Source organism: Lathamus discolor, chromosome 3 (assembly GCF_037157495.1).
Source record: "Lathamus discolor isolate bLatDis1 chromosome 3, bLatDis1.hap1, whole genome shotgun sequence".
NCBI classification, from domain to species: domain Eukaryota; kingdom Metazoa; phylum Chordata; class Aves; order Psittaciformes; family Psittacidae; genus Lathamus; species Lathamus discolor.
The window spans coordinates 151,945,141-151,969,652 of record NC_088886.1 but is presented as its reverse complement, the minus strand read 5'-3'; the positions used below and the strand labels follow the sequence as shown (position 1 = coordinate 151,969,652).

Here is a 24,512-nt window from a genome sequence, read left to right as displayed (position 1 = left end):
TTCCACTGGAGCAGCTTGCTCCAAGCCCCTGTGTCCAACCTGGCCTTGAGCACTGCCAGGGATGGGGCAGCCACAGCTTCTCTGGGCACCCTGTGCCAGTGCCTCAGCACCCTCACAGGGAAGAGCTTCTGCCTAAGAGCTCAGCTCAGTCTCCCCTCGGGCAGGTTCAAGCCATTCCCCTTGGCCTGGCCCTACAGGCCCTTGTCCCAAGCCCCTCTCCAGGTTCCCTGCAGCCCCTTTAGGCACTGGAGCTGCTCTCAGGTCTCCCCTTCAGGAGCCTTCTCTTCTCCAGGCTGCCCCAGCCCAGCTCTCTCAGCCTGGCTCCAGAGCAGAGCTGCTCCAGCCCTCGCAGCATCCCCATGGCCTCCTCTGGCCTCGCTCCAGCAGCTCCACGTCCCTCTTGTGCTGCTGCCCCAACAATAAAATGTTGAGATTAATCATTTTATCTTGCCAAGGACAAGACAAACTGTCTCATCAGCCACTGTGGGTACTGACTGCTATGGACCCAACACTCGCATGGCCTCCTCCTGACTCTGAACCCCCAACTCTCCAGGGGGACAGAGGCTGTGCTCTGATTTACTCTCTATTTCAACACACAAACATCACCACATTAACTATATCTAGGGAACGTTTATTCCTGCTGATATGAAAATCTGAACCTGGGCTTTTGAGGCAGAGAACAGTCCGTGCTTTGGATGGTTACGTTAGGTTTCTACTATGCCTTCAAGTTCCTCATTAACTTTCTGTGTCAATATTTCTTTTCAGGTAGACTAAGAGAATATCACCTACAAGAATGAGCCCCGTATCTACAAAAAGCCAACCTTGTGGGACTTTTTGATGTAACTTTGAAATCTTACCCTGTGGTGTGGTTACTCATTGGAAAACACCTTCTGATTTAGTGTTATCCGAAAGGAACGCAGATGGTGGGTGCTGAGACCATAGCGCCATGCAAACCAGCGTGCACGTGGAAACTATCAAGAGATTTGCTTTAAAAGCACTGTCCTTGTCCAAACTGGACACATTCTAACTGTAAACCATTTGTGATGGAGCAGCTCGAAAAGTAACCCGCTATCACGTGAATCAAGTCAATATTTTACTATAGGCTTAATTAAAATGCACGATGTAGAAAACTCCTCAGGAGGGTGATGGGAATCGGTGCAGATCAGTACATCTTCAGGCACTTCAGCTGTCAGCAGAGTTCTCCCTCTGGGCATCCCCTGACTCCCTGAAGTCAGTACCATGGCTGACACTGACTCAGGGGCACCAGAACCAGGCCTCTTGAGTACAATTTGGTTTTTAATTAAACCCCATTAAGACAGAGCTTGTTTCAGATTTACACCCAGTCAAATATGGTCTGTGCCATCTGGAGTTCATTTACACTGTCCTTCACCCATGGTAGGTGCCAGGGGACACATCTATTATGCAACTAAGGGTCATGCAAGACAAACCAGAGCAGTCAGCACGAGAAGTCTTTTTGGTGTTAAAAGGCCAAGTTCGATCAATAACATCGATAATGGTTTTCAAAGGGTGGGAAGAGGGGCCTGGGCGGGCTGAAGAGGTGGGACTGTGTGAACATCATGGAGTTCAACCAGGCCAAGGCCAAGGTCCTGCCCCTGGGTCGGGGCAATCCCTGCACAAACCCAGGCTGGGGGAGACCGGATGGAGCAGCCTGAGGAGAAGGACTTGGGGTGCTGGGTGAGGAGAGGGACGTGGAGCTGCTGGAGCGAGGCCAGAGGAGGCCATGGAGCTGCTGCGAGGGCTGGAGCAGCTCTGCTCTGGAGCCAGGCTGAGAGAGCTGGGCTGGGGCAGCCTGGACAAGAGAAGGCTCCTGAAGGGGAGACCTGAGAGCAGCTCCAGTGCCTAAAGGGGCTGCAGGAACCTGGAGAGGGGCTTGGGACAAGGGCCTGTAGGGACAGGCCAAGGGGAATGGCTTGAACCTGCCCGAGGGGAGACTGAGCTGAGCTCTTAGGCAGAAGCTCTTCCCTGTGAGGGTGCTGAGGCGCTGGCACAGGGTGCCCAGAGAAGCTGTGGCTGCCCCATCCCTGGCAGTGCTCAAGGCCAGGTTGGACACAGGGGCTTGGAGCAAGCTGCTCCAGTGAAGGGGTCCCTGCCCGTGGCAGGGGTTGGGGCTGGAGGAGCTTTAAGGTCCCTTCCAACCCAACCCAGGCTGGGAATCTACGAAACAGAGGACCCAGGACTGCCCCAGAGCGATGTCCAGTCAGAGCTGCATCTCCCACCCCAGCAGTCCCCCACCACCACCAGTTCACTCCACAGGAAATGCCCAGCTACTTCCAATGGGATGAACTCTGACTGTGCACTATGGCAACACCAGTCTCGCACAATACCCAGCATCACTTGGGCAGCAGCTCTCCAGACCATGTGCAGGTAGCAGTCCTGGCACATGTCAGCCCAGTGATGGGAAGGCTCAGGGGGCATCAGCCCCCTTGGTACCCACAGCCAGCCCCATGGGCAGCCAGGCCAGTGCTCTGAAACAGCACCTCAGCCTGGAGCCAGCCACAGGGACCACAACAACCCAGAACCATTGCTTGAAAGGACAGCAAGCACATTCTGCATCTTAAACAGACTCTTTATTTCATCTGAGCCCCCTGAAAAATAAGGTCCCCATTTGCATGTTACCTTGTCACAGTCAAATGACCATGGCAGCAGTGAATAGCTCAAAAAGCAGCACAAGATACCTGTTGGGCTTAGAGACACATCATGCTCCACACCGTGCTGCTTCCTGTGTGCTTGAGGAAACAAACGTCCTCAGACACTTCTCAAGCCTTTCTGACCTCTGTCTCCTCAGACCCTGCCGCTGTTTCTATGGAGTACAGAAGGCAGGGTCACGCTGGGGGATGCAGGAAGCCACAGATGACATTTATTGAACCTGCATCTTGATTCTGCCCCGTCGGAATAACAGCTCCGTGATCCCGTGTGCCTGGAGATAGCAGTCTGCGGCTCTGCATGGAAATGAGGAGGCTGAAAACCCCGCAAGGATGTCACCCGTCACTGGAATGACTTCTACAGAACTACTGAATTCCAGGGTCTTTTGGGGTCTGGGTGTACCTGACTGCAGAGCACTTGGCTGTAACTGCCAAAGGAGAATCAGGGAGTTACATCCGGAGGGGAGATGACTGGTAGAGCCTGGTTCATATTTTGCCACCGATAAAGCCAACACTCGACGCTCTAGGGACAAGGAAGCTCCCCATTGCCTTTGCATGCAGGTAAATGCAGCTGTGGCCAGAGGTAGGCTCTCAGGAATGATTTAATTTGGAAGTCTGAAGCACTGGCTACTATTTGGCCGCTTTCACCATACCATGCATTAGTACAAATGCTGTTATGTGTCTTTAAATGACTCCATGCTGGCAGAGCCTCACAACCAGTGAGGATGAGTGTGCCAAATCCCACAGCCCAGGCAACTGCTTTGGGAACAGTTTTAGAGCCTTCTTTTTCTGTGTTTTTCCCTCTGCTGGTGATTGCACATGAAGAGCTGCACTCCAGAAGGTGGCAAACTTAGAAGACACACAGTGTAATGGGACGTGTTTAAAAAGAACATTATTTAAAGGCCTTCAGTGGTTAACATTCGTGTGCTGACACAGTTGAGAATCTGAGCCATGCACAGTAGAGGTAACATTGCGGAGGTGCGTTTGTGGGGGGATAAAGAAAGGAAAGCGAAGCCCATTTTTATCCTTTGACAGCACACTTGGGATCTCTGAAGCCTCGGCACGTGGGAGGTGTTGACAGCCCTCGCTTGCACAGCATGCAGTAAGGAAGGATTTAGAGGCACACAGCTCCACAGAGACACTCGAGACTGGTTCTCCTCCAGACTTCCAAAGGGCCCTGGGCACATTCTAACATGGGCTGCTATTTTTTCACTGGGGCTCAAGAGACAAATGCAGCTTCCTCTGGTCAAGGTGTTCTTGTACCCTCGCACCAGTGTCATCTGCCCTTTAATTCACCACTACAGACCCTAAACTGCTACCAGCTGCTATTCCAGGTGAAGAACAAGCAGTCACTACTCAGGAAGCTGACAGGAGCCAACGCAAACCAGACCCAGTCCACTGCAAAAGCGAAGTATTAAGACAGTCTGTCCCCCCCCCAACTCTACATTTTGGAGCATATTTAAGCCCCTGCCATGCACTTAAACACCCAGAGCAGGACAGGATAGGTGGTAGGTAAAGGATGCTCTGTGTCAGCTGCCAGCCAGCACTGACAGCACTCAGTGCCTCCTGCCAGTAAGCTATTATCTTATGCTATACACATTTCTCTGGGAGCATCATGGTGCGAGATACAACAGAGAGAAGTCAGACCCAGTGTATTTGTTCCCTAATTCCTGCCTGCGTTTGAAGCAGCGTCAGGAGAGGTGCAGCCACATTAACCAAAGGGAAATGAATCTTGGGGCAGAACTGACATTTCCAGCCACCGAGGCAGCGAGCAGCTGGGGAAATGGGCTCTGTTCTGATCTAACAGGTTAAGCAGCACTGCATGTTCTGCACACACACACTATGTGCACTGGAGTGCAGCAAACAGGAAACGTCCAAATCAGTTACTCGGTGGGCACAGAAACCAGATTATTCATCACAGTAATTCAGCATAACTTGTATTACAGTGAAACACCAACACCTACAGCTGCAGAGATCTGTCAGCGGCTCAGGCCCTGACATTTAACTCCATCACACATGACAAGACTATGAAGATCCTGATGAATAAATGGAGCAGGAATTGCAGCCCACGTATCCAGGGAAAGGCAGAGCCATTCCCTTCCCCAGGCTCCTGCATCCTAAAGCAAAGCTGCTGCATAGCAGAGCTGGGGGGGTACTAACCACCCCAAGGAGGAGCTGGGGGCTAGGGGAGAAACGCAAACAGAGAATGCAAATCAGGACAGTTGGAAATGGATTATACAAAGCCCTTAGGCAGCAGACGATGCCTGTGTAACGTGCAGATACATAACACACACTATGAACATATTTAGAGATGCATAGACACGTAGAACTAACCTCAGAGGCAGGCTCCAGCGTGACGCACACTGCTTGTCTGCACTGCCTGAGGACAGCAGCATCCCTCGGGTGCAGGGCACTTCATTGCAAACCTGGAGGCTGCTCCTAGCGCGCAAAGCTAGAAGGATTTTTACTATTCCTGATGCAGAAGGCTACCAAGTCATCATAATCCATCCCCTGCGTGACAGCGTGTTCTCCCTCCCCATCCTCTGAAGCGTGGAGCCGGATGAGAAGCGGGTCCTCGGTCCAGGGGAGGGGTTAGAGGGCAGAGAAGGAAAAGGGACAAAATGAAGGAAAGCCGGAGCGGAGCAAACGGAGCCCCGGGGCGCAGTCAGGGCAGCCCGAGGCTGCGGCCGCCGGGTGCTGCCGGGTGCGCGCTGCTCGCCGCGGGCAGGCCGGGCTCAGGGCGCGGGGCCGGCAGCCGCCCCTCGGCCATTGCAGGGCCACTGCAGCGAGAGCGGGCGTCACGGCGCGGCCCCGGCAGCCGCAGCGCACCCTCCCCGCGCCGCAAGTCAGGCGTGCGGGTACAGGCGGCGCCCGGCAGCGCAGGCTCAGCTCCAGCACCCGCTGCCGGCAGCCCCACGCCGGAGCCGAAGGTTGGCTCCCAGCGCAGGCTGAGACGAGCCGAGCCCCTCCTGAGGCAGCGCCTGCGTTACCGACACGGGCAGAGAGCATCGGAGGGGTGCTCCGATCTAGAGCCAGCTTTACACTGGCTCCTAGCGAAGGAGATGGGGCCAAGCTACAGGATCACAGGATCCCAGCCTGGGTTGGGTTGGAAGGGACCTTAAAGCTCATCCAGCCCCAGCCCCTGCCACGGGCAGGGACCCCTTCCACTGGAGCAGCTTGCTCCAAGCCCCTGTGTCCAACCTGGCCTTGAGCACTGCCAGGGATGGGGCAGCCACAGCTTCTCTGGGCACCCTGTGCCAGCGCCTCAGCACCCTCACAGGGAAGAGCTTCTGCCTAAGAGCTCAGCTCAGTCTCCCCTCGGGCAGGTTCAAGCCATTCCCCTTGGCCTGTCCCTACAGGCCCTTGTCCCAAGCCCCTCTCCAGGTTCCCTGCAGCCCCTTTAGGCACTGGAGCTGCTCTCAGGTCTCCCCTTCAGGAGCCTTCTCTTGTCCAGGCTGCCCCAGCCCAGCTCTCTCAGTCTGGCTCCAGAGCAGAGCTGCTCCAGCCCTCACAGCATCTCCATGGCCTCCTCTGCCCTCGCTCCAATGGGTCCATATTTTATAGAATCCTTACATATGTAAGTGCAGAGCCTGGCACTGGAGCTTCCCAGGAATGTCACTACCGGATAACCCCACGCTCTGGAATTACATGGGAGTAGGAATATGGTGGAAAAAAGGCAGTGTCTTTACAAACTCCTGTAAGGTATGACTGGAGATGACGGCACGTCTTTAACCCCAGCTTGCTGTGTCTCGCTAGTTTTGTAGCTGAAAATTATTCAATATTCCTATTTACCGCACTGAAAATTCCCCTTGACATCAGAACCGAGTAACAAATCCAGGTAAAATGAACTTAGTTGGTTACAAGCTACTTGTATCAGCCCCACAGTGCAGAATTACCTACAAGTAAAGAGGATCTGGGGCTTGTTTATTGGTTTTTTGTATCTTCCAGACAGCTGCAGCCAAAAGGGGCAGCTTGAGATAGGGCTTCCAGAGAGGGGCCCTGACAAAGACACCCCTGGGCAGTTATTCCCTTAGGATCTATGCACCCACCCCTCATATGGCTTTTATTCCAAGGGTGATCTTTGGTTTGGTTTCTAAGACCTTCATGGGCTCTTTCTTCATCTCCATACAGGCCAGTAACTGCTCTTATTGAATGGCAGCTTCAATGGCCCCCTTTATCTTCTGGTTTGTGCTTCTTGTTCACCCGCTCATGGGCAGAGCACAGACACCAAAACCTCCTAGACCCTGGATAAACACAGCTCAGGAACAGCCAAACCATCCTTGTGCCATCGACATTCCTCCCACCCTAAGACAAAGCGCAGCAGGTTCCAGCTGCTGGAGCATCCCTGGGAAAACACCCGCTCTGTTCCAGCCCAAAGCGCATCGAGGTGAGAGCCACAGCGCATGGGCTGGGGTCCAGCAGATCAGCGGCTGCTGCTGGGCAAGGGGAGCTGAGCAAACGCACACGGGCACGCACAGCACTGGCACAGGCGGCACTGGCACACACAGCACTGACACAGGTGGCACTGGCACAGGCGGCACTGGCACAGGCGGCACTGGCACAGGCGGCACTGGCACACACAGCACTGACACAGGCGGCACTGGCACAGGTGGCACTGGCACACACTGCACTGGCACACACTGCACTGACACACACGGCAGTGACACACGCAGCACTGTAACTCCAAGTGCCTCATTCCATGGACCACCTTAAACAATGCCTCAGTACCTGGAACTTTCCATTTAAATCCCCGGCTTTCCCGAAGTGCAAAGCCCGCAGCTCCGTGCACACCTCCATGCAAAGCCAAGGAACGCATGTGACTTCTAACCACGTTCCTAGAAACCTGCTCCTCTTGCTGTGGTCACCAGCTCCTGCAGTTCAGGTGCCCTCTCCCTTTGACAGAGGTACGTGTGGTGGCACTTGGAGAGAACCATGAGGACGAGGTTTCTATTTACTTCATAGAAACCCCCAGAGAGACACATCTGGCAGCATGGCTCCTGACAGGAGGTGCCAGAACAGAATCTGTGGGGTTGCAATCAAAGCCACAGACTCAAAATCTGCCTTATTTCTGCCCACCCGCCCTGTGGGCTCCAGGGATGGTTTCTGCTGAGCCCCAGCCCTGGCTGCTCATCAGGAACCTCCTGCCCCTGGGGCCCCGCACTGCAGCCAGTTGGTTTGCAGAGCCACCGCAGGGGCAGCGCCTCAACCTGCGCACACAGAGACACCGGGGCTTGTGCCAGACCCAGGCAAAGGGGGGCTGCCCCCTCCAGAAATGTCTCTGGCTCGGGCCACCGCTCAGCATTCCCCTCGCTCCTGTGCACACCAACGCTTTAAACCCCGATCCCCTCACGGACCCACTGAATCACGGAGGGCTTTGGGGGGAAGCCCCTCCGGTGCTGCTGCCCCAGAGCTGGACCAGGGCTGCAGGGGGGTCTCACGGAGCGCAGCAGAGGGGCAGGATCCCCTCCCTGAGCTGCTGCTCACGCTCGGGCTCAGTGCGGATCACACAGAGCCCCGCCGGCTCCCAGCTGAACCCCGGAGCCCTGTCCCACCAGAGCTGCACAAACAATCGCTGCAGAGCCACTGGATGAACAGGACTGTTTTCTGTTTCTGGAGCTGAATCCCAGTGTTTTGTGGCAGTTTGTCTGTAGAACAAGGAACACTGACAGCAGTGTTGTAAGTGACACAAAGCGAGAGCCCATCGGTGCTTTACATCACCCCCACAAAGGGGGGTTGTTTTTCAGCTGGTAAGAGCCGGGAACCAGCATCCTTCTGGCAATTTCCATGCCCTGAGCTGTACCCACTGCAGGGGGCACTCCTCCAGAGCACTCCACTGCTCACTGCTGTATCATGCAGAACGAAGATGTGGATGAACTTTAGAACCTGAGCGCAGCAAGTAACTAAGAGCTGAAAACATCCTCATGCTCCGCTTTCCTGATTCACACTGGAAGTGCTCAGCACTCGCGTTTTAGAGGCTGAGAAGCAGAGCACGAGAAGTCTGGGTTTGTTCTGAACATCCTGGCGTCAGCCCTTTTCAGTGCCCCTGCAGTACAGAGCAGCAGGTCAGCCAGGTGACTGCACGGGAGCGGGGCACAAACCTTCCCTCAGCCTCTTCCTCGAAAGGCACTGTACAAGCACACGGCCGAGCCCTGGCATTGCGGCGGTTACACCAGAAGCAGCTTGGTTCTCCCTTTACTCTCCAAATGGAACAACTTGAAACCTTCTCAGTCAAGAAATGAGATGTGGAGGGCAAGGGAATTAAGCGATGCTTCGATAGCCAGGGACAGTGCTCTGGTGAAGAGCGTGCCGGGGGCAGGAGCAGTAGGTGGCCACACGTGCCCCGGATGCTGAGCTGCAGGGGGCTGCTCCCCACCTCATCCTCTGGAGTGGGATAAGGACACCTTGGGGGTACCACCGGCTAAAGGGTGCCCTGAGGACACTGCCTCCTTCACTTACCTGCCTGGTAAGCTCCAATCTGTGTTTCTAATGTCAAACCTGGTTCTATGAGCATCTATGATCATCAAGTGAGAGAATGCTGTTTCTGAGTCCTACTGGTAGAGTATCTGTTTGAACATCTAAAATCAATGAAGTCCTACTTACAGTGAGTCCCATTTCCTGTTCCTGCCCAGGCTGCAAAGCCAGCTGATGGCTCTGTGAGGAATGAACGATCCTAATGACCAGATTTATGTCACCAGGCCATCAGAAACTGCTGTGACAAAGAGCTAACGTGTACAAAAGAGATGACAACATGCAAGAAATAGTAATGCATGCCCATAAATTGAAGAAATGAAATCTCACCAAAAAATAACAAGACTGCCCAGATAAAAGACTTGGGCTCTCCTGCACCCAAGTCCTGGGTTTATTTCACCTGTAAGAGGACCTTTGTCCCCCACTCCCCTCTGCTTCCTTCATTACAAATAAGATGCATGTCCCATTCCAGCCTGATCCCATCAGGTCCTGACTCCAGGGCTGGCAGCAGCAGTGCACAGACCCAGGCTCCCCACCAGCAGCTTTCAGGACTGGTGACATTCGGGGTGCCAGGGGTGCTGGGGAGCTGAGCTGTGGTGCAGAGCCAGGCTGATCAATCTGAGCCCCTTCTAAGCTAATGTAAGCCAATGTCAGATTGTCCACATCAGACTCTCCCCATTTAAACCACTTCAGAAATACGCTTGCTTGAACTGGTGTGATGATCCTATGCAGACCTAGCCCCTAATTCCCTTCCTTCTTCAGCCTGTATTTTAAATCAGACCATTACATTCCCTGTGTCAAGACTGTTACGGGTTTTAACTCTCAGCTATAAAGAAGCCAAACCAATAGACTCTGTGTGTGTCTATTTGATCTCCTCATGTCAACAGCCTGAGTAAGTATGAACAGCTCAGGAATGAGCATCTGAGACCAGTGTGGTGGTTAATGAACACCAGCCCAAGAAATGCACAGCATAAAAACACACGTTGTGGTCTGACGTGCAGAGGCTGCAGGAAGGTTAATGACTAAGCCACTGCTGGCACTGAAAAACCAGATGAAACCAGGTGGTGCTCAGATTTCAGCAGCTCTGAGGCCCTGTGCTCTGCACAGAGTTCAGCAGCAGAACCATGCTGGAGAGACAGGGAGGCACGGAGGGGAAGTGACAGGCCAAGGGGAATGGCTTGAACCTGCCCGAGGGGAGACTGAGCTGAGCTCTTAGGCAGAAGCTCTTCCCTGTGAGGGTGCTGAGGCGCTGGCACAGGGTGCCCAGAGAAGCTGTGGCTGCCCCATCCCTGGCAGTGCTCAAGGCCAGGTTGGACACAGGGGCTTGGAGCAAGCTGCTCCAGTGGAAGGGGTCCCTGCCCGTGGCAGGGGTTGGAGCTGGATGGGCTTTAAGGTCCCTTCAACCCAAACCAATCTGGGATTCTGTGATTCTGCAGTGAGCTTCATCTCTTGTGCTGTGCTGTGATGCCACCATCCAAAGTGATGCAGGCACAGTCTTCCAAATCAGTCCTGAGAGTGCTCTCTGGTTGCACCCATCTTACACAGTCTCTGTTACAAGGCTGGTACAGATTACTTTGATTTACATTGATAACAGATGCACAGCCACCATCAGGCAGAAGCACGTCCCTAAAGCACATCAGAAGATCCAAATTCTCCGGAGCAGAGCCAGGAGCACAGCTCTGAATAGGAGCAAAGGCCCAGGGATGGGCTTCACCAGGGCAGAGGGTGACTGGGAGGGGGCCTGAGGGTGGGTGTTCAGGGCTACCAGTGCACCCAGGGCCCCAGCAGGGTCTCTGAACAGTGTACCCCAGCTCCTAAGCACAGACTCTGCGTGTCAGGCACTTACATGTATTTATTATAACTACCCACGTAATTAGCATAGGATCACAGAATGAACCAGGTTGGAAGAGCCCTCCAAACTCATCCACTCCAACCCTTACCCCAGCACTGCCCAGGCCACCCCTGCCCCATGGCACTGAGGCCTCGTCTCCACGGGCTGTGAGCCCTTGCAGGGCCGGTGCCTGCAGCCCTGCCCTGGGCAGCCTGTTCCAATGCCTGAGCACCCTCTGGGGCAGGAATTGCTCCTCAGCTCCATCTAAACCTGCCCTGGGGCAGCTTGAGGCCGGTTCCTCTTGTCCCATCCCTTGTTCCTTGGGAGCAGAGCCCAGCCCCTCCTGGCTCCATCCTCCTGTCAGGCACTTGTAGGGAGCCATCAGGTCCCCCCTGAGCCTTCTCCATCCGAACCCCCCAGGTCCCTCAGCCATTCCCCATCACACTTGGGCTCCAGGCCCTGCACCACCCCTGGTGCCCTTCTCTGGCCCCGCTCCAGCACCTCAGTAATGTTTTAGCCATTAACTTCAGCTGAGCACACTCAGAGCTCACTCTGACCTAAACCATCCCTTCCCAGCACTTCATTCACACACACACACACACACACACACACACACACACACACACACACACACACACATACCCCAGTCTGTGGTGTCTGGGGCAGCGAACACTGTAAAAGCATAACTGAGCATTCAGGGGTTAGCCATCGCACCCTTCCCTGGTGTTTCCCTGTTGGGAAACAGTTTGCTGCTTGTACCAAAGCTGTTCCTGTGTTTCCAAACAACTCGATTTCCCCTCCTAGGAGGTGGAGAAAGTGATTTGATGTTGAAACAAGCCCAGTGTGACTCACAGCCTCAGGGGGTGTGCTGGTGAGCACCCAGCCATGCCTCCCTGCCCAGCACCCTTCCCTGTGGCGCTTAGGGTAAGGGAGCACTGCCAGGTATTGGCATGAGCAAAGTCCCTGCTTTAGCAGAGTTGGCCCCCAAACTGCACCTCCTCATTGCAGACCATTGCTGGAGTCCTTGAACAGCCTCTGTTAGCAGCAGCAGGTTAACGTTGCTCCAAGCCCCTCTTACACATCTGCCTTTGCTTCAGCCAGCACACAGGGGCACCTGAATGACCTAAGGACCTGCAGGCAGCCTCAAACATGGGACACCAGCTTGATATTCCCCTCACAGTGGGCCTGAAAGGACAATATTTTGTCTTTCTTACCTTCCCACACAGCTGCCTTATCAGGAAGTGCATCCTGCAGAGGGGAAAATGTGGGTCACTCCTCTCTGCTTCCCCGGACTTCATCAGGAAACCCTAACAGAGCTCGATGTTTGCCCAGATTCCTCCTATAGCCTGATGCTGCCAGAAACCCATAGCAGAGGAAACCGGTTTGGAAACAGCGTTCCCCTTGTGCTGCTGAAACAGGCAGCAGCCCACGGTGAATGCACATAGGGTATGCTCCGGGTTTGCACAGCACCAGAACATAAAATACTTGCAGGGGTTTTGTGCTACCAGGAGACATGGTCACAGCACAGTTCTGCCCTGGGGAGTATGGTGAGGCTACTACTGGGTCCCAGAGTGGAGCAACTGGCTCTTCAGGCCTGTGGATTGGGGGTGTCCGGTGCTGTAAATCTCCTCCATGTAGATGTTGGGGGTTTCTGTGGGAAAGACCGAAAAGGTGATGGCACCAGCAGGTCACAGTCACTTTGGTGACCCCCTCCTCCCTCCTGAGCCCGTCCACCCGCATGAGTGCCAATGCAGCGCTGAGCTTTCTGCTCCTTAAGCACGCGAGGAGGAAACCAGCACATCCCTGCAACGCTGGACGCGCTCGCCCTGCGCAGCGAGCCCCCGGGGGGACTGCCGGGCAGCAGAGGGCAGCAGAGAGCCACGGGACGAGCACCAAACCGGGGCGGGCTCCGCTGCCGGAGCCGGGGCAGTGCGCGGCCACCGGCCCTGGCACTTGGGGACAAGGCAAACAAGCGTTAACCTAAGAACGTGTTGTTCGATGAGAAACTGAACAGGAGCGGCTTCAGTGTGCGCGGAAACCAACCGCGTCCTGGGCTGCATCCAAAGGAGCGTGACCAGCAGGGCGAAGGAGGTGATCCTGCCCCTCTGCTCTGCTCTTGTGAGACCTCACCTGGAGCATTGTGTGCAGTTCTGGTGTCCTCAACATGAAAAGGACATGGAACTGCTGGAACAAGTCCAGAGGAGGCCACGAGGATGATCAGGGGCTGGAGCACCTCCTGTATGAAGACAGGCTGAGGAAGTTGGGGCTGTTCAGCCTGGAGAAGAGAAGGCTGCGTGGAGACCTCAGAGCAGCCTTCCAGTACCTGAAGGGGGCCTATAGGGATGCTGGGGAGGGACTCTTCATCAGGGACTGTAGTGACAGGACAAGGGGTAACGGGTTCAAACTGAAACAGGGGAAGTTTAGATTGGATCTAAAGAAGCTCTTCCCTGTGAGGGTGCTGAGGCGCTGGCACAGGGTGCCCAGAGAAGCTGTGGCTGCCCCATCCCTGGCAGTGCTCAAGGCCAGGTTGGACACAGGGGCTTGGAGCAAGCTGCTCCAGTGGAAGGGGGTCCCTGCCCGTGGCAGGGGTTGGAGCTGGAGGAGCTTTAAGGTCCCTTCAACCCAAACCAGGCTGGGGTTCAATGATCCATGATGTTACTTGGGCTCCACGACTGTGTACTATAGAAAGCTCTACTACACCAGTGACCACGGGCTCAGCCTGGATAAAACGCCTGCCTGCTCTCATTAAGTAAATAACCCTTTACCTGCCCTCTGGCCGCATCCACTGCGTCTGTAACTACTTGTGCTCATGAGCTCCCTGCAGCCAGCCGGGGCCTGCTTGCAAAGCGCAACCGAGCCTGCCCCGCGCAGTGCCCTGCGTGAGACCCCGCGGCTGTGCGGCACCAACCCAGGGGCGCAGTCAGTTATCCAGGGCCAGCGCTCGGGCTCTCACCGCCAGGCCCCGCAGCCTCACGCAGGAAGCGCCGCACGGGGCCGGTGGCGGGGCGGGTGTGTGGGGCTGCGGACGGGGTGGGCACGGGCTGCGGACGGGCTGTGCGCCCACCGAGCGCCCACCGAGCGCCCAGCTCGGGCCGCCCCGGGCCGGGCCCGCTCCACCACGCCCCGCAGCTCCGCCTCGGCTGCGGCCCGGGGTCAGCGGCGGAGGCTCCGCCTGGCCCCGCCCCGCCGCGCTGGCCAATGGCAGCGGCGGGGCGGTGTCTGACGTCACGGCGCTGCCCGCAGCCCGGCGGTCAGTGCGCGTCCCGGTGCGGCCGGGCCATGTCGCGGCTCAGCGCGCAGGAGGAGGGCCTGCAGGGTAAGGGCCGCGCGGCGCTGAGGTGGGCGGTCGGGCCGCCGCCGTGGGCCTGCCCGAGGCGCGGGCGGTGCCGCTGCCTGCGTGGGCCTGCGGACGGGCGGCCCCGGTGCAGCGGTGCCGGCAGCGGGGCGGGCCGGGCGTGCTGCGGCGCCGCGGGTCCCGGCGGACGCTCGGACGCTCCGGCGGGCGGAGGGAGCACGGGTCTCGGGGCGCTGGGGTGTCTCGGTTGTGCAGCCGAGCTGAAGCGTGGCTGCATGCGCATCGCTGCCGGTGGGGTCTGTGCGCCGTGGTCAGTGTCAGCCCCTCCTCGCCGAGAGGAGCCGTCTGTGCCCCTTTGGGATGTGCCTTTGAGGAGACATCGGGGTCAGCGGCACTGACCTGAGTGTAGGAAGAGTCCGAAGCAGGTTTAGCTGTCGGGTGAAGGACCTGAGCGCAGCTGTGTGCTCAAGGTTGAGCTGAGCTCTCAGGCAGAAGCTCTCCCCTGCGAGGGTGCTGAGGCGCTGGCACAGGGTGCCCAGAGGAGCTGTGGCTGCCCCATCCCTGGCAGTGCTCAAGGCCAGGTTGGACACAGGGGCTTGGAGCAAGCTGCTCCAGTGGAAGGGGTCCTGCCCGTGGCAGGGCTTGGAGCTGGAGGAGCTTTGAGGTCCCTTCCAGTACAAACCAGGCTGGGGTTCGATGAAACCTTGTGATTTACACGGGTGCCGTCAGCAGTTTGAGGAGACATTCTTGTCTTTCGGTGGAATTTTGCCTTTTTGTTTGCAGTTTTGAAAGCTGTATCTTAAGAAATTCAGCAGACCAGAGCTGATCGAGTACTTTAAAGCTGACTTGGTACTTTAGTGCTAATCTGTCCTCCTACAGATGCGTCCTGGGCTGGAATATCATAAGATCGCTCCTTTCAAAACCCTTCCCCACCACTCAGTCTGTTCAGTTTGGACTGCCACGTTACATGTGCTTTTATCTGTTTATATTTCCAACTCCATAAAGATATGGGCTCTTTTATCTGTAACTGATAATAAACAGCACATTCCTGGTGTGCCAGCACAGCCTCACTCTCTGAAGTGTCTGAAAGAAAGAAAAGGACATGGGTAAAGCACATCCACATGGCAGGGGGCTGGAACTGGATGATCTTTAAGGTCCCTTGGACCCAAACCACTCTGTGATTCTGTGATGTAGTGCGATCCTGGTTTCAGTTAACCTCCTGCATGCTTTGTTGTGCGCTCCCCGCGCTGGATACAGCGCGGTTTCCATAGGTGGTGGTTGTTGTGTGGAGCAGTTGTGTTGATGCCCGTTGAAACCTGAGCGTGCCTCGGATGTCACACGTCTTTACAGGAGAAAATAGCTCCTGGCCCCACACGGAGACAGTTGCAGAGCCGTCCCCCAGCACTTAGTGCTCCGCTCTCAGAGGGTAGAAGCTGAGGTGGGACATGCTGGGAGTGAGGAGAGGTGGAATGGGAGCACACTGGTACTCACAGGGTAGCTGGAGCTCCGGGTGGACGCTGCCTTCAGTTAAACTGCGGTGGTTGTGCTCATCCCTTGGAAACAGCTTGCGCTTTCCTAAGTCTGGGGGGGAAAGGGCAGGAAGGAGTTTGTGTGGGTATAAACATATACCCGGGCACATACCGCACCGTCACAGGGAGGGGAAATCACAAACCAGCCAAACCAGCAAAGCGGTTGTTCAGTAGCAGAGGCGATCCCCCCCTCAGAGCTGGGTGACCAGCACGTTTCCATCCAAGGGACTTTGTGTCACCTGGCTTTTTAATAACACCAGTATCTCTCCTCTAACACAGATTGAGCAGTTGCACATTTTGCTGTTTTCATTTCATTTATGCATCACAGAATAGTGGATCTTCAGACTCTTCACAGAAGGAGCATCATCACTTGGTGTTTCTGTTTCACACTAGGGCTCTGCACTGCCTTCTCCTCTGTGCATACCTTAAAAACGGCTCTGTTATTGCTGCTGCTCTTCTCTTTGCTGACCTCCCAGGCTCTGCCCCAGCCTCTCTTCCTTAGGAACACTGTGATCTGCCTCTCCCTTTCCCTGCTCATGCCTCACACATGCTTTCTGCTGCGCTCACCAGAAAGCAGGACTTTCACCTGCCCTCCCTCCTGTACTCGCTGCTGTATTGCCTGGAAACTGTTCTGGGATGGGCACAATACCTCTGTCTGCTGCTGTTTACACACACAAACATGTTCCAGAGGTGACTTGCACTGACGTTTGTGTAATTCAGAGATTAGCTGAGCCTTGAGCTGCTGTATAACTGAGGCAGCAGCCGCGGGTCCTGCGGTGCTTTGGGTGCTGCCAGCCCAGGAGGGAGTTGTTGTTCAGCACGCAGCATGTGACCGGCCGTCTGTGGTAAATATACTGTGAGGAGCAAACACATGATCTGGTCGTTGCCACATATCCTCTGTTGCTTAACAGTGACACTGGAAATGCTTACTGCAAAAGCTAAACAAAGCAGGGCTCCCGGGGCCTCAGATATGCTCAGTAAAGGAACAAATAAGCTTTGGGCAGAAAGTCCTTGAGATTATTTTGTTTGGCTGCCACCTTTGTTGAACGATAAGAACTAAACGCATCTCCAACCAGAGGCTCTTCAGCAGCAGCAGGACACCGGCTGTGCTCACCAGCTCTTCAGCCCTGCGGGGGTTTCGAGCGCGCTGATAAAAGCCCCTCTGCCCTTTGGCATTCCAGCATGTTCATTAGCAGAGGTATCAGCGTTAGTACTTGTGCAGGCTGTGCTGCAGCAGCACGCTGGGGAGGCTCAGCAGCAGAGTTTACATGTCTCGTATACTTAAGCACTTGGTTGATTGTGGTTCTGTTTTCCATTGTGCCAAACAGGTTCCTGGGTGGAATTGCACTTCAGCAGCAACGGCAACGGCAATGGGAGCACTGTCAGCACAGGGAGCCAGGAGCAAGTGCCAGCCTCCATTTCCATTCACAACGGTGACATGGAGAAAATACTCCTTGATGCTCAACATGAATCTGGAAGAAGCAGTTCAAGAGAAAGCTCACACTGTGACAGGTAACCAGAGTGCTCTGTTGTAAGCAAAGTGAAGGTCACTACTACACAGAGCCATTTTTATGCACAAGAGGTAGACAGAGAAATGCTTACATACACGTGTGTATTTCCATGTGCACATGCATATACACAAGTGCAAAGAGGGAGAAGTAGGAAAACTTTGTCTTTAAGAGATTAGTATTTTAGTACTGGAGTAACACTTGCGTTAGAGCCTGTCCTGAAACCAGAAGGAAGTTACAGGGGAGAGGACTCGGACTTCTCACAGCTCATGAAGATGCCGCGTTGGGGTTTTGCTGTACACCCATAAGGGTGTCCAGCAGCTGAGCAATGGATGTACTGCTAATGTACAAGCAGCAGCTGTGTTCCAGTAAATTACTCAGAGCAGTGGGAAGCTGCTGTGCTAAAGGGTCACGCTTTGTGCAGGCAGTGTCAGAGTTGTCCTTAAGAGCACAGACTGCTGCTCACACTGCTGCCTGGAGCAGGACTGTAAGAGCAAGGGTAAAGAGCAGCTTGTGTTTTGTAATGAGGTTCATCAGCTAATGGTTCCTATGTACTTGCTCAAGAGTTGTAACCTAGATACAGTTTACAATATAGATAAAAAACATGAGTACAACACAACAAGCCAACTTACATCTGGTGCAAGATGTCAGTCAGTGTTACAAATTCATTTATTGGATTTTGGTGGCTGTGAAGTCTTCACCCTAAAGTTGGTTTAAATAAAAGAAGGGAGGGGAGGGAGCTGCAGGTCTCAGAATAGACAGTGGGATGCACAACTGCCTACTCTTACCTGGACAGCTGAATTCAAACCAAACCCAATTTCCTTTGTCATTTGCTGTCTTTTGTTATTAGTAAGTAACCCAAGTCAAATCCTCCAGCCTCTGGGCATCTCTGCTCTGCTGAGAACAGCTCTGGGCAGAAGCTTCCTGGCAGAGTGCTAGAGAATCAGAGATGAATTGCATACAGTGGCTGGATTATATCCCCTGCTGATTGATTAGTCTCTCAGGTTCTGGTCAGGGCTCTGTAGCTCTTTGGGTGCAGGTGAGCTCTACTGATGAGCTTTCATTGCGTACCATAAACTGCCATCAAAAATTAATGAGTCTTCTTCCTTGTGCTTCCCTTTCTGAAGCCCTCCTCGTGCCCAGACACCTCAGGACAGTCACAGAGCTTTGGAAATAGAGAGTCACAGCAGTGGAGAAAAGAACAGCTTTCAGGTAAAAACTGCATCCTGCTTTGGGAGAAAGGATTCCTTACTCTTGTTTGAAACCCAGCATTAGGCAATAAGAGGAAGAGTTTAAATAATGTAGTAACTTAGAGTAGTCTTTGCAGAATCAGGCCTTGTGTGTTTGTACCTGACTTGCATGGGTTATGTTTTTACCTGTAACTGGGATTTTCCAGAAGGATTCAAGTGCTCTCATCTATGGTGGAGCGGACGTTACTCTGCTCCGCTCCCTGGGTGGATTGTGATGTGAGCCCAACAGATGGGAGACAACTGAGGTTTGCATTGAGATGTGTAGGAAACACATCACTAGGGTAGATGCAGGCATTGTTCTATAGTGACCATCAGAGCTTCAGAAGCTTCCTCTTTCCCTCCCCTCTGCTCCTTCTGATTTCATTTTAGCACATTTCCATGTTTGCAAAGAAAATCAGTAAATACCTTTGAGAGGAGCAGGGAAAGAGGATGCTGTATATTAACCCTGGTTTAGCAATCCATAGCTTATTGTATGATGACAGCCTAAAATCCTACATTTTCACTGTAATTAATCAGCTGTAATAGGACAAAACTTACAAACCATTTTGGGGAATGGAGTATTAAAAGTGAGCAAGATGTCTCTGCTCTTCCAAAGACCTGCTGTACTATCTAATGCAAGTCTCTCCCTGCACTGTTGTGTAGAGATAGTATTTTCTTGTTAAACTGAAGTATATTCCATGGCTGTGACTGATTCCCACAGGATTACCAGTCAGCAACTGGGAATCAGGATTGTATTTCACTTGGAGCCTCCGCATGAAAAGAAATAGCAGCGTGTGATAACCTTGCAAATGTTACCAGCACTGGGAGCCGTGTGCTCCAGTGGGCAGTGCTGTCAGGACCCTCACATCTGAGTTTAAACAAGGAAAGACTTCCCCCCTCAGCTCCGCTTTAGCATTGCTCTTGTGTCATCTGTAGATGAGTGGACGCTGTGTGTTGTCATCTCGAGCTCTCCGTGATGGCCTTGGTGCTCCGTGTTAGTTTATGGGTTATCTTTTCCTGCCCAGTTGTTATTAAAGCAAGCTCACTGTCAGTATTTAGCCCTTGGGGCTCCAGCTCCATGGAGTGTCACAGTTGCATCAGAAGTACATAGATGTGGTCAGTTCTCAAAGCGACACAAACTCTGCTTGGGCCTGTTGCCTCTTCCTTGATGTGAAACTCTCCATCATCTCCCCAGCTCCTCCAGGGATCCAGCTGAAGGAATTACAGCGCTTAGGTTAGCAAAGCACAGTACTGGAAAACAATGATTTTGTATTTCCAGAAACCCCTTCATGAGTCTCATGATCATTACCTAGACTTTGAGGACCAACAGGGGAAAGCTCAAAACCCCTCAGAGCTGCAGTTGTCTGCACTGTCCCATTTCCATCCCCAGGGTGTCTGAGTGCAGATACAGCTATTCACATTCTGTGCTCAGACACTATTTTTACCTCAAGCCTTGGCTCCATCGAATGCCCATGTATTAAACAAGAAGCTGTGTTCTTACTCAGTGTTTATGCTGTGATCCACTGGAAAACAAAGTCCCTGCTGTTTGAGGGGGTTCTGCAGAGGGACCCGGGCTCACCTCACTGCTGTGTGCTCAGCGCTGGCCCCACACTGGAACTGGTTTCACTTGAGCCTGATCCAGGGCTGTCGGATCAGTGACATCCATCCAGTTCTGCACGCAGGCACTAAGCTGCTTGTGCCAAGTGCCAGTCAGATGTGTGCGCTGGGGGCACTCTCAGGTCCTGCATGGAAGGATGAAATGCAGAGCTCTGTTTTATTTCCAGGGCAGTCTTTACTAAGCAGATAAGGCTATGGGATATTTTCCATTCACATCCTTAAACACTGGCAGTGTTCAAGGCCAGGTTGGACACAGGGGCTTGGAGCAAGCTGCTCCAGTGGAAGAGGTCCCTGCCCGTGGCAGGGGTTGGAGCTGGAGGAGCTTTAAGGTCCCTTCCAAACCATTCCTGGATTCTCTGATCCTGCTCTAAACAAAGATCTCCCTCCTCTCCTTCTGTGGATCTGAACACTTCCATAGAAGTGATAGAGTCCCCAGTGGGCAGAGATGGGAGAAGTGAGCTCCAGAGCCAGTGTGGCACGTGGGCGCAGAGGCAGAACCAGACCTTTGTTTCGCAGTACCAGCTTCCCACCTTTCACAGTTCTGAGTTGTTTGACAATGGTTCTTTGTTCTAGTCTGAAGAAGATTTCCTTGAAAGGAGAAGGGAAGTGGAAAGGCTCCTGAAGAAGAATGCGGATTGGATTTGGGATTGGTCCAGCAGGCCAGAGAACATCCCCCCAAAGTGAGTGCTCTGTGCCTCTGGGTCAGCTTAGATGGAGCTTTTCCTTCCACTGGTCTAAACCCACATCCCTTAACGCTGTCACTGTTTCCTTCCTCTAAGCAGGGAGTTCCTTTTCAAGCACCCCAGGCGCACAGCCACCCTGAGCATGAGGAACACCAGTGTGATGAAGAAAGGGGGGATATTCTCAGCAGAATTCCTGAAGGTTTTCCTCCCATCTCTGCTGCTTTCCCACTTGCTCGCCATTGGACTGGGGTCAGTGCTACATTATATTTTGACCTGTTTTTCCCCAAGGCCCAATTCCGACCCCTGATTCCCTCTGTCTAAAGATGAGGAATAAACGCTTCTCCATAGAATAAGCCAAGGGTGGGCATGGAGTCATTGGTGACTGGAAATCGAGTCCTGGAGCAGTCACTTGATTTGCCCACTTGATTATAGCTGCTGCTCCTGCTGGGAACGGCAGGACTTGTATCCTGATGGAAAAGAGTGTTCCTGACGTGCTGTATGTGCCTCTTGCAGCACAGCGCTCACTGACCATGTGCTCTCCCTCCTCAGGGTGTACATCGGGCGGCGGTTGACAACCACAGCTTCCAGCAGCGCGTTCTAGAGGCACCTCAAGCCCAGCTTCGGAGCAGAGCCTGGGAATACAGGAGGGAAAGGCAGGAATGTGGAGCGAGCCGTGACTCCGTGACCCATGTACACCCGTTCTGCTGTGCTCCCAGTTCAGTGAGGGGAACAGGGCCACCGGCGCCGCCATCTCCTGCAGCCATTCCCAGAGCATGTTCCAATGCGTTCACGTCTGTTGTATTGCTTTGTAGTGAAGTATCTTTGCAAATCAGAACAACTCCGTGGTTAAAGCCAGCCCTGCTCCAGCGTAGCCGTAGTGATTCCGAGTGTTCATCCCGTGGCTGCTTTCGTGCTTTGTAGATGTGAGTATTGGTCACTGCTGCTGCCATCGCGACGATAAGGGATTAGCCCCACACAGTGCGTGGCCTCTTGTGTCATGGGGGCGTGGGGAAGCTTCAGCCTCACTCAAGGCAGGTCGTGGTGGGCTCTGTCACTCTGGGGTATGAGCGGTGGGGGGGCACTGTCAGCTGGGAGCAGTGCACCTCGGAGTAAAGCTCCACCAGTTCTTACTGTTGAGTGGGGTGCACAACAGCCTGAGTTGAGTTACAGTGTGGACTCCGGTGCCTATAAGTAGCTGCTTTGCAAAGGCACTGAGCTAACTCGCCAACTGCTTGAAGTTCTTCTGTTGTATCCACTCGCAGGCCATCGCTCCTCAGCCTTTTTATCTGTAAAATACTGAATTAGCAGCTGATACTGCCCCAGCCTTGTAGAGATTGCAGAGGGTCGCTTGCTCGTTGTTTTTACTGATGGAATGCCTTCCCGTGATTTTACCTTATTTAATGAGAAGATGAATGTTTGCCAAATACCATGTTTTATATATTTAAATAAAAAGGTTCCTTGTGGACTCGGTTCTGCCATTCCTTTTTCTCTGGTGCCTGTTGGAGGTGGCTCACGGGGCTCTTTGCAGACAAGAGTCGCTCACTGGTTACTGCTGCAACTGACAACTGAGAAGTTTCTTTGGAAAACAACTTCACTGCTCCTTCTTCAACGTGGTTGAGGTGGGTGCAGAAGGCACTCAGGGAACGGGAACTCGCTGAACTCACAACTGTGTGCTCTGCTCCAGGCATCAGCTCACAATCCATTTGCTTTCTACTCTTATTTTTGTCCTTATTCAGTGGAACTGACTCCTGTGCTGCACCATGAGTCCACATCCTGCTGCTGTGGGTGCAACCTGCAGGGGGAGTGAATCTTTTCTCATGGGAGTTTAATTGTGCACCTTTTACAGCAGGGGCAGGATCTGTCTGGGGTTTCTTTACTCTTTGTGCAACGAAATGGGTTTATAGATTACCTGTCCTGAATGACAGCTCCCACATGTGAAGTCATCAAATCACAAATGGTTTGGGTTGAAAGGGATCGTAGAGCTCCTCCAGCTCCAAGCCCTGCCACGGGCAGGGACCCCTTCCACTGGAGCAGCTTGCTCCAAGCCCCTGTGTCCAACCTGGCCTTGAGCACTGCCAGGGATGGGGCAGCCACAGCTTCTCTGGGCACCCTGTGCCAGCGCCTCAGCACCCTCACAGGGAAGAGCTTCTGCCTAAGAGCTCAGCTCAGTCTCCCCTCGGGCAGGTTCAAGCCATTCCCCTTGGCCTGTCCCTACAGGCCCTTGTCCAAAGCCCCTCTCCAGGTTTAAGTGTGGAATTGGACACACTTCAATCTGACTACAGCTGGAGCTGAACCCCCGAGTTTCACCAAAATGCCATTGAAAATGTTGGTATCAGAATTACAATTCGATAAACTGCTCCCCCCCCAACTTTGAACTAAGATTGGTGAGGTTTTTATACCACTGCATCCAAACGTACATAAAGGATTCTTTATGAATACTGCTACAACCCCAACAACGTACCCCACAGCTCAGCCCTGTCCCTGGGGCTGCAGCAGGTGGAGGGCTGCGCTGTGGTTCATTGGGCCAGAGGCCTCACTGGTGTCCTGTACGCGTGTGGGGTCCTTGTGTCCACTGCCAGAGGGGCGGCGCTGCACGGTCCCTGGGCTCTCAGTCCGCCACTGGTGTTTAAACAGAAACCACCATAGACATCGTTAAAGGCATCTCAGGCTCCCACCGAGGGAATACTCACTGTGATGCTTCTGCTGTGACCGGAGGAAGCACCCCGGTTCCTTCTTGGTTCTTGCTCCTCTCAAACACAGAAGCAAAGAAACCAGGGCAGGACTGAGCCCCCGCACAGAGCCCGGTGAGCATCCCACCAGCAGCTGGGACCGAGTGCTGGAAGCAGAAGTGGAGCAGAAGCCAAGTCTCCACCAGATTTGCAGGCCCCCCTCAGACACAGCTCAAGCCCCAGCCAATGTGGCACTATGGATTCATCACCAACAAACCACCAGCGTCCCCGTCACTTCAGCACCAGCGCAGGCCTGGCCTTACCTCACTCCCAGGAACAGCCACAGGGTGCTGGGTCCTCCCCTCTTACTCCATGTATCCCAGTGCCAGGATCCCCCCATCACCCCACAAGACCATCCCTCTCCTGAGAGTCACCGCTGAGGGCACTGCACGTGTGAGCAGTCCAATGCTCCTGAACCAGCCCTGAGCTCAAGGGCTGTTTGGGGCAAATACCTGAAAAAACAGTAATATTATCAATTTACAATAAAATGTGGGCTTAGAGAAAATGAACTGCTAAAAATGTCATGGATTGACAGGAACTATTTAATCGGAAGTGGCACAAGGAAACCATGTTTTATGTAACAGAAGATTTCATCATTTCCTTTTTTGTTATATTCCACTTAATTTGCTGAACAGATAGAAACAGCATGAACAGAACTGCTGCACATGGACAGACAGGGCTCCAAGACAGAGAGCGCTCAATCCCCCTTTGCGCTGGCAGAACAACCAACCCTGGGACAGCTCTTCTGGCCAATCCACTCACAAACAGCAGGGAAAGTTGTACACACAGGATCCCAGCCTGGGTTGTGGTGGAAGGGACCCCAAAGCTCATCCAGTTCCAGCCCCTGCCACGGGCAGGGACCCCTTCCACTGGAGCAGCTTGCTCCAAGCCCCTGTGTCCAACCTGGCCTTGAGCACTGCCAGGGATGGGGCAGCCCCAGCTTCTCTGGGCACCCTGTGC

The 24,512-nt window shown here is 53.8% G+C and overlaps 2 protein-coding genes across 7 annotated transcripts in view; one reads left to right on the top strand and one right to left on the bottom strand.

Moving 5' to 3' along the window:
* JAKMIP3 (Janus kinase and microtubule interacting protein 3) overlaps positions 1–16,416 on the bottom strand; it is an 88,267-nt gene extending 71,851 nt beyond the window's left edge. For all 5 annotated transcript variants that reach the window (XM_065672497.1, XM_065672492.1, XM_065672493.1 and 2 more), the window contains exons 1-4: positions 16,211–16,416; positions 14,657–15,838; positions 12,177–12,613; positions 4,998–5,237 (exon numbers count right to left, since the gene is read on the bottom strand). The gene's annotated coding sequence lies outside the window, so the exon portion shown is untranslated. The remainder of the gene's footprint in view (positions 1–4,997; positions 5,238–12,176; positions 12,614–14,656; positions 15,839–16,210) is intronic.
* Positions 14,146–22,288, top strand: BNIP3 (BCL2 interacting protein 3). Of its 2 annotated transcripts, none has more exons than XM_065672502.1 (6): positions 14,146–14,278; positions 17,115–17,298; positions 18,422–18,506; positions 20,714–20,820; positions 20,923–21,072; positions 21,373–22,288. In XM_065672502.1, the coding sequence occupies exons 1-6, from the start codon at positions 14,161–14,163 to the stop codon at positions 21,422–21,424; spliced, it is 696 nt and encodes a 231-aa protein (XP_065528574.1). In that variant the 5' UTR covers positions 14,146–14,160; the 3' UTR covers positions 21,425–22,288. The 2 variants fall into 2 exon arrangements, with proteins under 2 accessions (XP_065528574.1, XP_065528575.1); XM_065672503.1 differs by lacking the exon at positions 14,146–14,278 and adding an exon at positions 16,765–16,984 and having other exon boundaries at positions 20,920–21,072.
* Positions 22,289–24,512: the final 2,224 nt, after the last annotated feature.